General features: G+C 36.4%; 1 protein-coding gene across 1 annotated transcript; it reads left to right on the top strand.

The window, feature by feature from the left end:
• Positions 1 to 898: 898 nt before the first annotated feature.
• Positions 899 to 3,454, top strand: LOC140835809 (protein FAR1-RELATED SEQUENCE 5-like). The gene is made up of 3 exons (XM_073201216.1): positions 899 to 1,069; positions 1,178 to 3,318; positions 3,401 to 3,454. The coding sequence occupies exons 1-3, from the start codon at positions 1,051 to 1,053 to the stop codon at positions 3,452 to 3,454; spliced, it is 2,214 nt and encodes a 737-aa protein (XP_073057317.1). The 5' UTR covers positions 899 to 1,050.
• Positions 3,455 to 15,237: the final 11,783 nt, after the last annotated feature.

Here is a 15,237-nt window from a genome sequence, read left to right as displayed (position 1 = left end):
CTATTTTAAATAAAAGTATGATTTTTTTTATACTTGTGATTGTATATGTATTATTTGCTACTCATGTTTAGATCGTGCTAAATCATTAGACTCACTAGGTTTGAATGTTACAAGATTTGATGATATGAGGAGGCGCTGACGCTTGGGTAAATCGAGTGCTGTAGTACACTCGAGGGACATTTATTTTCCGTATTAGCAAAAGATTATTGTTACTAATTTTATTATAGACATTTTATGATTTATGTTAGTGGATCCTTTTTAAGGTCGACGTATGACACGTGGCGCCCTTATTTTAATTTTTTTTGGCAAATCTGAGGTAAGAAAGAGCCTCTCTTTTTACCATGGTTAAATGCTTAACCTTTTATTTTTAAAATAAAAAAATAGAATAGCTCAAGCTAATTCAAATTCCTGTGAAAATATTTCCTCATTATTTTCCCTCTTCTTTGACCGCCGAAACAGCAGCGGACCTGTGAAAAGATTACCCCCATTTTCCCTCTTCTTTTACCCCCATAGTAACGGCAGCGGCGTTGCTATGCACCGGCGTACTTTGCATCCACCGGTGAGACTCCTGAATCATGTGTGTTATTTTCGCTTTCGTTCGTAATTACTTTTTTTTATTTAAAACAGAAGATGAGATTTTTACCTTTGCTTCGCTTTCACTATAGATTGATACGTGTATGTACTTATAATCTAGGTCATTGTCAAAAATGTAGATATTAAGATTTTGGCATTTGTGACATTTTAAAATTTTGAGCTTCTGAGATTGGGGAACAATTTTTTTCGATATTGTTTGGTAAATTTCGACTGATTTCAGCTTTTCAGATGTTAACTATAAGTTTATATTATAATTTGGATTAAATGATTGATAAACTAACCTATTTTTTCTTCTTTGGATGAAGTTACTGTTTTTCCTTTCGTTGGATGAAGTTACTGTTGTTCCTGGAGTATTGTTGTTCCTGAGTTGATCACAAGATTAGATCCTGGTCCATCTGTGGTTGCTACACATCTACGTACATCCCATTGACTGAACCGAGACCTGAAACACGACGAATGGATCTGAATTGCGATGGTAGATATATTGACTCTTGTAATATTTTCCCATGGTTATAAATTTTCTTTTAGAATATAACCAAATACTATCCAAACTGATTTTTTGTTCTTATAAATTTTGTGGTAGATAATATTGAAGAGGTCGGAGTTTCAAATTTGGAATCTGTGGTTCATAGAGATGTTGAGGTACTATCTACAAATTCTATTGTAGATCAATTGGAGAGTAGACTATTTGTTGGTGAAGTAGTGAAAAGTGTTGAAGATGCTTATATACTATATTGTAATTATGCTCATGCAAAAGGTTTTAGTGTTAAAAGAGGTGATCAACGTTACTTTCCTGGCACTAACGAACTTCAAGCTAAAGAGTTTGAATGTTCTTGTGAGGGTAGTAAAGATGAAAAACGTTCTAATGCACAAATACCTGTTTACTTGAAGCCAACAAGTCGAAGTAAATGTAAAGCAAAGCTCAGAATAACTAGGCAACGTGGTGGAGAATGGACGGTCGGTAGATTTGTCACAGAACATAATCATGAAATGCTTGCGGTTGATCAAAGACATTTGTTGAGATCATCACGCAATATTTCATATGCTCAAAAATCGATTTTGGAGTCCATGGTAAATTCTGGGATAACAGTGTCTAATGCCGTCTCTTATATGGAAAATGAAGCACAAGGACCACAAAATTTGAGCTTTATTCGAAAAGATGCTTATGATTATCTTGGACGCATGAAAAAACAAACGAAAGTTAAGAATGGAGATGTTTCTACATTGCTTCATCATTTTATAAACAAGTCGAATAAAGAGTCAAATTTTTATTGGAATGTGCAATTAGATGATGACAATATAGTCATGAACTTCTTCCTTAGGGATTCCAGATGTCAAGCTGATTATGAGTTTTTTGGTGATATATTATCAGTTGACACGACTTATCGAACCAATCGGTACAATTTGATATGTGCTCCTTTCGTTGGAATTAATCCTCACAGACAAATTGTAATGTTCGGCTTGGCATTTATGTCAGATGAAACTGAGAGTTCATTTGAATGGTTGTTCAAAACCTTTCTTGATTCTATGAATGGGAAACAACCTGAAACAATTTTTACAGATCAATTCCAAGCAATGATGAATGCAATTGAAACAATTTTTCCACATTCACAACATCGGTTATGTCAATGGCACATCAATCAAAATGCTCCATCACATTTAGGTAGTTTGAATGGTGATTCGAGTTTTAAAATATTGTGGAATAAATGCATGACTCATTGTGAATCTGAAGAAGAATTTGAATCCACATGGAGTATTATGATTGATGAATACAATCTCAGTGGCCACAAATGGTTAAATGGTATGTATACGTTGAGATACAAATGGGCTACTGCATTTAGCAATCACAAGTTTAGTGCAGGGCTACTGGCAACTTCTAGAAGCGAGGTGACAAATGTTGTGTTGAAGAGATCAGGTAACAGTGCAATTTCATTGTATCATTTTGTGGTTAATTACGAAAAAATCCAACAAAGTTGGCGAGAGAAAGAGAAGGCCGAAGATAAGCATTGTCATCACAAGAAAGCCCCGACAATGTTGAAAAACAATCCCATGTTGAATTCTGCAGCTGATGTTTATACACTCATCATGTACAAGCTATTCGAGTTAGAGTTTATTAATTCTTTGAATATGCAATTTATTGAGATGCCTTTGGATTTCAGTGCGCTTTCCCTAGAGTTTAAAGTAAAATCTCATGATGTGAACTCAAGGGTTCGACACGTGTTATTTAATAAGGAGACTACTGAAGTAAAATGCAGTTGTCAGAAATTCGAGTCAATGGGAATATTGTGCACACACATTTTGATGGTCTTTAATTTTATGAATGTGAATTATATTCCCACACCGTACTTGAAGAGGCGCTGGATGAAAAATGCAAAAAATAGAGTTGTCGTGGATGATTTTTGTCAGCAAAAAAGTGGAAGTGGCCAGGAATCTGAGATGGTTTTTGTAAACCAACTTATGAGATCGACATATACTCTTACCATGCGATGTAAATCTAATGGAGATGCACGCAAGAAATTGACAGAAATTGTTGAAGGTGCGAGAGAACAAATAGATGAGTTATTCGAAAAACTTAAGTTGGATGACAACGACATTCTTGAAGAAAACATGGTAGATGAAATGGTTGTACGTAATCCTCCTCAAGTCAAGTCAAGAGGAATTACAAATAAAAACATACAACGTCATTGGGATGGTAAAAGTAAGAAAAGAAAAGGAAAAGGAAAAGTTGACAGTTCAAGTAAGTTGTGATTTCTTTTGTTAATTGTTATTTCAATCTTTCATAACTTTTTCTCATTGTGTGTTGTAGATGCAGGATGTGGCAAAAGAAAAGGACAAAGCTCACAAGCTTCTCAATGCATGAATAGCCAAGAAGTAGATCATGCCCAACAACTACAAAATCCAAATGTCCTACCATCATTGACATCTCAATTTGAAGTCAATCAACTACATAGTTGGGTTAATGCAAATTTATCACATTTGTTCTAGTTTGGTAATGCTCTGTAAAGATTCTGGAGATAACATGCTTTTGAGGGGCTTTTGTAATGAAATGCTGGAGAAATGATATTGTATTTTGGGACCAGACACTATTCAGAGGGGCTTTTGTATTCTGGAGATATTGTATTGTATTTAGACACAATGATATTGTATTTTTGGGACCAGACACTATTTGGGTTAATGCAAATTTATCACTTATGTAATGACCAGACACTATTTAGACAAATGATATTGTATTTTGGGAAATCAAGCTTTGCTTCTCAAGTATATTTTACTCTATGTTTTTCTGCTTCCAATCAGCATTGTGTTTATTGGGGAATCAGGCATTTATTCTGCGTTTTTTGTTTCAGCACTATAAAAGCATAGCAAACTACAAAAACTACTAAATACTATCATAAATATTATAAATGCATAGCAAACCAGGAGTATTACTAAAAACTTTATGAGAACAAAGTAATTATTCCACTTATCTTACATGACAAAACTAAACAATTAAAAAAGATTCATTGTAATAACAAAAATACTACTTCCAATCTTCTTTAACACGAAGAGATTTCAATTGTCGTTCCATCTCTTCAAATATTTGTGCAGCCTTCAAGCATTGCTCCCGTTGATCACGTGCTAATTCTACTTGGACATCTATTAGTTTAGCTAGTTTCTCATATTGGTCGGCAGATGTGGTGCAACTTGAAGCCGTAGTAGAACTTGAAGCGGAAGCTGAAGCGGGCGCTGAAGCGGACCTTGAACTCGAACAAGATTGTTTTTCCTTGTATGCCGTAAATGCTGCTATTGCTTCTTCATTAGTTTTATAAGACTTGTGTACAGCTCCACTAAATTTGGTAACTTGCATATGCGTTTCTTCCCAAGACGTATATACGCCGGGATTGTGTCCAACAAACACAACATATGTTTTGCCCTATAGTTACACAAAATTTCCAAATAAAATAATTAGTTCACTAAATACAATAAATAATACAAAAAATACCAACTCCAAATTACCTCTGTATACCACACTAACCCACAATACACAATGCCTCTGCATACCACACTAACCCACAATACACAATGCCTCTGTATACCACACAATACACAATGCCTCTGTATTGCAACAAATTGTTGCCTATCTCACACAAATATCACAACTCCATTCGTAAAAACAAGGGTTAAGTTTTCACCACAAGACACTCTGTTGATTTTAGATCTACTCGAAATAATTATTCAATTTTTCTTCAACCCTCGTGAAGTTGTTTAATTTGTATAATATGAATCTAAAGCTTACCCAATCAAATAAAGAACTTGGAAATAAAATGACTCTAAATTACGCACAAACCAGCAAATGCACTGTGGCGGCTTTTCAGCGGTTGCGGAGTGGTGGCAGCAGCGATCCGGCACCAGTGGAAGAGACGTGGAGAGCTTCGTTTTCGGTGGTGACGACCGTCGTGGTGGCTCGTGATGGTGGCGGCGTGGTGTGGGGAGTAAATGGAAAAATGAAGATTATCATAGAAATGAAGATTATCAGAGAATTGGGGAATATCGTTGAGCAATTAACCATGATACAAATAAAAAGAGGCTATTTCTTACATCAAATTTGCCAAAAAAAAATTTAAAATAAGGGCGCCACGTGTCGTCGTTCGAGTGGGTTAGGGCACAGCCCTTAAGCTAGCATCGAACTAACCTGTACAAAGATGGCTCGTAGAAGGATTTTGCATAGGAATGATGAGAATAAACATGAGGAGGAGATTCCACAGCCTCCACCTAATCAGGATGCTAGTGCCCATGTACTAGCCGGAATTGCTCGTTTACTAGAGCAACACGTAGGAAATGGTGCGAGGGTCCGACCGGAGGCTGCATATGAGCGTTTTAGGAGGATGAACCCCGAGGATTTTCATGGCACAACTGATCCATTCGTGGCTGAGGGATTGATTAGATGTTTAGAGATGATATTTTGTTATATGGATATGGCCGAAGCTGACCGAGTTCATTGTACCATCTATCTACTGAAAGGCAACGCTTCCTTATGGTGGGATGGAGCGGAGCGAGGGGTGAATCCAGCAAAATTGACATGCGAAGACATCAAGAGGGTATTCTAGGACAAATATTTCACTTTTGATGTCCATTCTAGACTTAAGAGAGAGTTTATGAGTCTCCGCAAGGGGGATTGGTCTGTTGCTGAGTTTGTGCAGAAGTTTGATAAGGGCTGTCATTTTGTGCCCTTGATTGCTAATGATGCTGCGGAAAAGTTACGACACTTCCTAGATGGTTTGAAGCCGATTATCCGTCGTGACATGATGCTCGTCGATCCTACTGATTATACTACTGCTGTTTCCAAAGTTTTTAGAGTTGAACAGCCACTCGAAGATATTGATTGGGAGATGCAGCGAAAGAGGAATCGTGCTCAGCAAGCTAGTCATCAAAATAAGAAGCCTTATGCGGGACCACCTAATCAACTGGAACCACCGAAACCACAAGGACAACCACCAAGAGATAAAATCCCAAAGACTGCTGAGAAACCAGTGTGCAAGGAGTGCAATCGTTCACATTATTGCAAATGCATGTGGGGCACTTACAAGTACTTCAAGTGTGGAGATTTGGGACACAAGGCTGGGGATTGCCCAAAACTCAAGCAATCCACGACTGGAAGGGTCTATGTGATGCAAGCTGAGGAGGCTGAAGCATAGCCGACGCAACACTAATTACCGGTAACCTAGTTGTTTAACATTCTTACAATGCCATTATTGCATAAAATGTTAAAAAATTGGTTATGGAATTGTTTGTTATAATGAAGAACTTAGAGGAGAATATGTTGCATGCTCTACCTGAACTGGATTTTAGAGACGACGTTGAAATTTTTTGGGATAGAAATACATTTTTCGAGATTGTGGGGAGCGAAATGAAGAGAAACATTTAAGTTAGAAGGTCAAATATTAAGTGGATGAGGGAGCCTAAGCTTTTCAATTTTCAAGACAAGGCAAATTTTGAGGACAGAATTCTATTTAAAGAGGGGAGATTTGTAACTTCTGAAAAACCAACCTACGTAAACCACATGCATGCAAGTAAATTAAATTTGAATAATTGTTTTATTTAATTGGTTTTAGATACTTACTTGATGCATATTAAATTATTAAAGGTATGATTGCATGATTAAATGCTTATATGATATGATTTCATGAAATTGAAGGATTTTACCCGAATATTCGATAATAGGCTAGGGAGAGAAGACCGAGGACGATCAAGACATGAATAAATATTTTTCACTAAATATTTTCAAGGCTTTTTAATATGATTAAATGTTTCTAAAAATTGTAGAGTTCGAATTCTTTTACGAGACGAGCTCGATTTTAGCCGGGAAGCCGGTTTGGTCAAACGAGGAGTTTTTAAAAGACCAAAAATATTATTTTGGAAACTAGTTTTTTAAAAATTTTATGTTTTAATTAAATAAGAGTTATTGGGCCCAATTTAACTAAATTGAGTAGGCCCAATTGCTCCTATACTTGGAGGCCCAAAACCAAAGCCCGTTATCATGCAAATTAAAATCTATAAAAATAAAAAAAAGCTAGGTTTTTTGCACCACATAGCAGCCAAATTCTTCACACACTTTCACCCACAAAATTCGAAATATAGGAGAGGAAGAAAAGCTAGGGTTCTTCGTCGTCTGGTCGTCCATCTTTGCACCCTTGCAAACGATTGAATATTCGAGCGTTTTAACCGCAAAGACACGTTTTTTTAACCCTTTGATGCATCATTAAAAATATTATATGCATGTTTTAGGTATTTTTTCATGAAAAATACTTGTGTTCGATTATTTTTACCATAGAACAGTTATTTTCAAATATATGACAATTTTATGTTTGTATGAAAAACGCTATGATTCGTAAGGATACGCTGCCATTAAGAGATGTTTTGGGGACAGGACAAGAGTCGCTAAGGGTTGAATACATGCTGGAAATCAATGGGAAGGCAAGGGAGGTGAGTCATAGTGTTTCATAGCAATATATTTGGGAAAGTGGCTCGGCCAATAGCTTGGCTCCATGCATGGTTCGGGTAGGGCTGGGCTAGGAGCTAGGTTGGACGTTGTTAGGTGCAGGGACTAGTACTCCTTGGTCGCAGCCTAGGAGGAGTCCCGTGAGGTGAGGACTCCTCTTGCACACAAGCTGGTGCTGCGCACGGCTGCAGGGACTCGCAGTTTTGGCTGGGCGGTCCAGGATTGGTCCTGTAGGGCCTAGGGAGGATGGTCAAGGTTTGGGTCATGGGCTAGTGCAGGGTGGCTCGATGGTGGCTCGAGCAAAACATGAAGAAGCAACTCGCGCAGATGTCTCTGTTGCAACGGCTGCAGGGGGGTTTAGGGGCTTTGGTTGGGTCTGAGCATGGTCCAGGGTCGGTGAGGGTCAGGTGTGGTCGCTGCTTGATAAGATAGGAGAGTCGTAGCTCGACTAGGACTCCAACAAATCTAAGAAGAGGGGTCGTGGGGTTCATGGCTTACGCCTGGGGGGTTTGCATGAGTTACGGGCCGGTTAGATGCATCCAGGGCGGTCAGGAGGGTCCATGAGAAGGTCTGGTTAGGGTTTGGCTCGAGGTGGCTCGGGTATGGTTCGATAAAAATGAGAGTTGGCTCGGTGGGTTTTGGCTTGGGATAAAAAATAAATTTTAATAGAAATGGCATGAACTGTGGGTCCACTAGGGTTGCTCACGACTCACAAGGGTAGTTTAGGTAATAAAAATTCTATGATTAAAATTTGGGAAGAAAGTAATGAAGTTTGAATTAATTTGAGAATTAAACGCCTCACAAATAATTAAATAAGAATTTAAATCAAAACCTTTGAACTTAAGAAAAATAAAATTATGAAAAATTAGATTTAAGCTTAAATAATTATTTGGGTTAAACACATTAAATAAAAGTAAGAAAATATCAAAAACGAGAATTATTACGTCTAGGGGAAAAAGGTTATTTTACACTTGAGTAATACGAAAAAGGTTGGCAGCATCCCGAAGGGTCATAACAAATGTTAAATGATTTATTATGATGATTTTTATGTAAATATGATATTTTATTATTTATGGTAAAGCTGTGCAATTTTTACTATTAAAAATGCTATTTTTGAATGTCATGATATTTTATACTTTAAAAAGAAAAAAAATTTATTTTGAGGGATGTGAATTGACTGTAACAAAGGTTAGAGGATCTATAAGGGATCCGTTTTAAGAAAGAATGGTGAACTTACAATTTTATGGGAATGTCGTGAGGGAAAAACCCCAGAGGGAGCCCGTTTACAATAAAAGACCCTAAGGGAGTCCGACGATCATATTTCCATGATGGTGCCTAGTGCCAGTCCCCATGGGCCATGTGGAACTGAAGATTTATCAGTCGACAAGAGGATAAAATGCTAGTCACTTTCAAAGATCAAACTTCACCCAAAATGAAAAAGGATTGAAAGCTTTACGATTAAATGATTTTACGATTTACAATTTATTTATGCATAAAAGGTATTTTAAATAAAAGTATGATTTTTTAATGCCTATATATGTATAATTTGCTATTCATGTTTAGAATGTGCTCAGTCATTAGACTCACTAGGTTTGAATGTTGTAGGATTTGGTGATATGAGGAGACACTGACGCTTGGGTGGATCTAGTGCGGCAGTACACACCCTAGGGACATTTATTTTCTGCATTAGCTTGTTAGATTAAAGATTTAAAAGATTATTGTTAATGATTTTATTAGAGACATTTTATGCTTTATTGTTTGTTGATCTTTTTAAGGTCGATATAAGATTTTTGGTTAGTTGCGATTTAGAGATTTTTATGATCTTGTGATTTCAAATGTTAAATAATTATGATTTATGGAAGTGTTAAGTTTTTTTAAATTAGTAACTTTTGAGTTTCTGATTTATTAAAAAAATTAATAGAGGACGTTTCATCAACTTAATAAAAAATTCCACCTCTCGGCGGTCCGGTTGAATGCCAGAAACATCCTAATGAAAGACACTAGGAAAGTCTCTGACAACCTCAAGATCCTCTAGCTTCTGACTAACATGAACCAGCGATGAATTAATAAATGGTAGAAAAGCTTGGCAGCCTCGCTTCATAAGTTTCTGTGCGGGATTTTCCGCTGCCTTAAAGACAAAATATTTCCCGTTGGGTGGTCGAATAGATACTGATCTCTGCCGATAATATATTGAAACTTTATTCATATATAGCCAGTCCATGCCAAGAATGATGTCGAATTCAATCATCGGGAGTACAATAAGATCTACCCAAACCACATCCTTTTGCAAACGAAGTTCCATATTTTTCACAATGCTCGAAGTGATCATTTGATTACCAGAAGGAATAGAAACTCTAAAGTCCAATTCCAAATCCTAGTGTATAATCTTTAGTCGATTGACGAATGTCTCAAATATGAATAAGTGTGTCGCTCCTGAATCTAGCAATGCATAAGTAGCTACATCTAAAATTTATATCCTTCATGCGACAAATATACTATCAAATCTAATCGTGTCGAAAACTTAAATAATTTCCATAATTAATTACAAAAAATTCTCGAAAATTACCACTTTGCCCTAATAATTCTCAAAAAAATACACAATTTTACCTATAACGTCCAAAAAGTCAACACACACGTAAATCACATGTATGCAAATGATTTAAATTTCTTAATTGTTTTATTTAATTGATTTTAAATTCTTACTTGATATATATTATATGATTAAAAGTCTAATTGCATGATTTCATCAGAAATTAAGATTTTATCTGAATATTCGATAATAGGATGGAGAAAAGAAACCGGGAACGACCAAGATAAAATATTTTAAAGGCTTATTAATATGATTAAATTTTTCTAAAATATATTAAAGTCTAAATTATTTTACGAGAGAATCACGATTTTATTCAAGATGCCAGTTTTGGGAAAACGAGGGACTTTTAAAATATCAAAAGTATTATTTTTGAAAACTAATTTTTATAAATTTTATTTGTCAATTAAATAGGTGTTATTGAGCCTAATTTACCTAAGATTAGTAGGCTCAATTGCTCCTAAAGTAAAAGGCCCAAAACATAAGCCCATTAACATGCAATTTAAAATCTATAAAAAAGAAACCTAGGGTCTTTTGTCACCCTATTGCAGCGGAATCACACACACACTTCACACACAAGTTTTCGAAAAATTGGAGAGCAAAAAATAAGGATTCTTCATCGCCCGTTCATCCTTCTTCGCACCCCACACCAACTATCGTATATTTGGGCATTCTAAAATGCAAAGGCACGTTTCTAAATTTCTTTGACGCATATAATGCTTGTTTTATTTATTTTTGCATGAAAAATATTGAAGCATGGACCGTTTAACGATTGAACAAATATTATAGACTTAATTTAATTGTGGTGATGAGAGTGAAAACCAGTAGAGCGCGTTAGTAAAACCAGAAGATAGTATAAAAGCAGAAGTTCTCGTATCACCTTAACAAAGGAGTACTCTTCGAGTACTTATCAATTTAGATAAACAGAAATAGAACTCGGCTTATACAAGATCAGAACTTAACGAATTTTACTTGATCGTTACAATATTAAATGTTACCGTTACTTTATCTAGTACGAATATTTATTCCACCATTAATGCTGAACAAATAAATTTAATGCTCCTTACCAGTTTTGGTATGAAACAAGACTGATTGTTTCGTAGCTTTCTGCAGGACTCATTTTAGGTACTAAAGCTGATCTTGCTCAGAAGTCTCAGAAGCCGTCTCTGAATATAGACGTTGGACTCTAGTTTTCTATATATATTAGGTTCAATCCTATATAGAAAACAATTTTATCATCTTTATCTACCCAACGATTATTCCAACGTGAGTTTGAGCTATCTTCAACTATTTATCTTCAAAGCTCAACATACAGAAAAGTAGCACACGCTTTATTATCAATATCCGATCTTCTGAGATCATATTGTGCTGCTGTTTCGTAAAATCTCTTCAAGCTAAACACTTTGCTACATCTTTGAAAAGAGTTTGTAAACTGGAAAAGAGTCTTTTCCAGAACCTTGTTGTATTCGTTTTTACTGAGTTTTGTAACTAAGAGTTTCAGTAGGCTAAGGGTAAGCCCTACTGAAGTGGAAGTGTACGAGTGTTATACTGTAATATCCAAAGTCTTTTAGTGATACATTCTGGAAACATAAGAAGGGGAGACATGTAAGATTTTATATTCGAACTTCCATAAACAACCACTGTTCTACTGCCTACTGTTTTATTGTGTTTAACCGTACTCCAATGGATCTTTTCCACACTTATTATTGTGATCTATTGAATTTACTCTTGAACAAGATAAGCTATAATCTCTTACAGGATTCTAGCACCCTTTGCAAAATCAACCAACAAAGGAAAGAGTTTATTCACCCCCCTCTAAACTCTATATCAATCCCCAACAAGTGGTATCAGAGCATATTTTTCTTGTTCCATATTAACAACAGATATGGCACATTTCAACAAGGCTCCCATGTTCCCAAAAGAAGACTTTGATGACTGGAAGATCCGAATGCAAGCTCATCTTGTAGCTCAAGACGATGACATGTGGTTTGTCATCACAGATGGTCCGTTGAATATATTAAAGTCTAACACTGCTGTTGTTGTTACTGAGGGAGCACCCCAGATGGTTGAGAAGAACAGAAGTGATGGACTGGCGAAGATAAAAAGAAAGCTAATCTTGATAATGTTACGAAAGACTTTCTCTACAAAACTCTCGACAAAAATACCTTCAGTAAGATCAAGATGTGTTCTAGTGCTAAAGAGATTCGGGAAAAACTCATCCAAATCTGTGAAGGAAATGAACAGACGAAGGAGAATAAATTGTCTGTAGCAATGCAGGAATTTTAGAATCTCAAAATGAAAGCTGGAGAAACTCTAAATGAGTTTGATGAACGTTTCAGCAGCTTGGTTAATGAGCTGGCAGCTCTTGGGAAAAAATATGGCAACAGAGAAATAGCACCCAAAGTTATGAGATCTTTACCCAGAGAATGGGATGTAAAAACTATGGCTACAAGAGTATCTAAAGATCTGAACAAGTTAGAATTACATGACTTGTTCGTAGACCTAAAAGCCTATGAGTTTGAACTTGAAGTGAGAAGCGGAGAGGAGCCCTCAACGAAATTACCTACCAAGGCTCTCACTGCTACTACTACTGCTAGTGCTACTGCTGCAGTTGTTCCAAATTCATCACCTGCTACTGCCATTGAAAGCACATCTAAGAAGACTGATGAACAGATCAGCGACGATGCAATTTCTATATTTGTGAAGAAATTTTCCAGATTCATGAAGAAGAATCCTCGAGCTTACCAGGGTCCTAACCGAAACTTTAAGAAAGATTCACCATCTGGTGACATGGCATGTTTCAATTGTGGAAAATTGGGCACTTCATTGCTGATTGCCCGAATCCAAAGAAAGATGATCAGAAGAAAAAGGAATACAACAGGAATGACAAGAAATTCAGAAGATATCGCAAAACGATGATTGCAGAGGAAAGCAAATCTAAGTGGGCGGATTCCAGCTCCGAGTCTTCTCACTTAGAAAGTCATTCTACTGATAATGATGCAGAAGAAATCAAATGTGTCATGGCAGACATTGAATCCACCTCGACATCTGGTGAGGTATTTGACTTTGACTCGAATGAATTTAGACGAACTGATTTTGGTTAAAGCACTGCATGACATGGTGGAAGAGTACTCGAGAATTTCTCAGTCATTCGAGGAAGTTAAGATTGAAAATCAAAACTTAAAGTATCAAGTCAGTAAGTTTGCTTGCTTGCAAGAGAATAGCTGCAATGATTTAAAAGTTGAGATGAGTAAGTTAAGAACTGAGAAAGACAGATTTAATGCATATTACCAGACGATGAAGTCTGAGAATTAGAAGCTATCTATTATGGTAAATGCATGGAACAAGTCTTTCGTTTCTTTAGAAAAGATGCAAGAATTGCAGAAGCAATCCGGTGACAGAAGTGGTCTTAGATTCAGCAATAGTGAAAGCACTTCCGAAACGAGTACTAAGCCAGAACTGGATACAAACAAAGGGAAATACATTCATTTTGTTAAATCGAGTGTAGTATATGAACCAGTAGTACCAAATATTCGAGTTGAAAGGACTGTAGATTAGACGAACAGAAGGAAGCATTATGGTCTGGGTTATGTTGAACCTAAGGGAAGAGTTCACCAGAGCTCTGGATCCAGCAGAGGATTCAACTCAAGAATACAACCCTCTATTAATGTTAAAAACTACCAGTACTATAATTCTAGACCTGTTCAGAAGAGATACAGGCCAGACAACAAAAACAGAAGGGAAGAACAACATTTTAAGATGCATTCTGTTAGAAATAACAGACCTTCTGTTGCACACACCTCTTTGGATACCCGAAGTACAATGTCACCTAGAATTGTACAAATGTGGGTTCCTAAAGGACTGATCCTTTGGACTCAAATAGATTGGGTACCAGATACTAAAATTTGTGTTTGCATGAACAGGAGAGGAAAGCCAAAATCAGCAGCTCCACATGGTATCTGGACAGTGGATGTTCCAGACACATGACTAGACAAAAGAATCTACTATCAGAATTAATGAGTTGTACTGGACCAAAGATGACCTTTGGGGACAACTCAAAAGGTAAAACCGTGGGTAAGAGTAAGTTCATCCATGATAACATTACTATTAATGATGTAAGATTAGCTGAAAATCTTTGTTACAACTTGATTAGTATAAACCAACTGTGTGATAATGGTTACTCAATAGGTTTTCAGAAGCACACATGCACAGTTAAAAATTCTGATGAGTATACTGTATATTAACTGGAAAAAGATAAGGCAACACATACAAAGTTTCATGGAATAAAGGTCATATTAATGTTCCTACATGTTTAGTTGCTTCTCTTAGTGATAAACATTGGCTATGGCACAAGAGATTGAATCACCTGAACTTCAAATCAATCTACCTCTTTTATCACTGAGCGATCATTTAAGTGCCCCATAGGTTTGATCCTGTAGAATTTGACAGAACATTGGCTATGGCACAAGAGATTGAATCACCTGAACTTCAAATCAATCAATAACCTCAAGAAGCAGAACATAGTTGATGGTTTGCCTGATATAAACTTCGTTAAGAATCATGTATGTTCTGCATGTCAACTTGGTAAGCAAGTGAGATCTAGTTTCAAGAATAAAGGTAGTAAATCAACATCAAGGTGTTTGGAATCATTGCATATGGACTTATTCGGACCAATCCGTATCATGAGCTTAGGGGATATCAAGTACACACTTGTTGTTGTGGATAATTTTTCTAGATTTACTTGGGTGATATTTCTTGCTGGAAAAGATCAAACCGGTTGCCTCCTGATCAAGCTTCTGAAAAAAGGTTCAAAATGAAAAATCGATTTCTGTCATTAAAATCAGAAGTGATCGGAGAACTGAGTTTATTAACAAGATTCTTGAGTTATATTTGAATGAACAGGGGATTCACCATGAATATTCAGCTGCCAGAACGCCTCAACAAAAAAGAGTGGCTGAGAGGAGAAACAAAACTCTTAAAGAAGCTACTAGAACAATGCTAGTAGATGAAGACATCTCTCAGCGCTTCTGAGCAAAAGCAATCAATATATCATGTTACACACAAAACAGAAATATGATCA

This window comes from Primulina eburnea, chromosome 7 (assembly GCF_022965805.1).
Source record: "Primulina eburnea isolate SZY01 chromosome 7, ASM2296580v1, whole genome shotgun sequence".
Taxonomy (NCBI): Eukaryota; Viridiplantae; Streptophyta; class Magnoliopsida; order Lamiales; family Gesneriaceae; genus Primulina; species Primulina eburnea.
Note: the sequence above shows the minus strand (reverse complement) of the source record. Positions and strands in the feature narration are given on the sequence as shown.

Bases quoted from the DNA above. Each gene is read 5' to 3' on its own strand.
- LOC140835809 (XM_073201216.1), top strand. The intron at 3,319-3,400 runs GTTGACAGTTCA...TGTGTGTTGTAG, and splicing joins AAAGAAAAGGAAAAGGAAAA to ATGCAGGATGTGGCAAAAGA.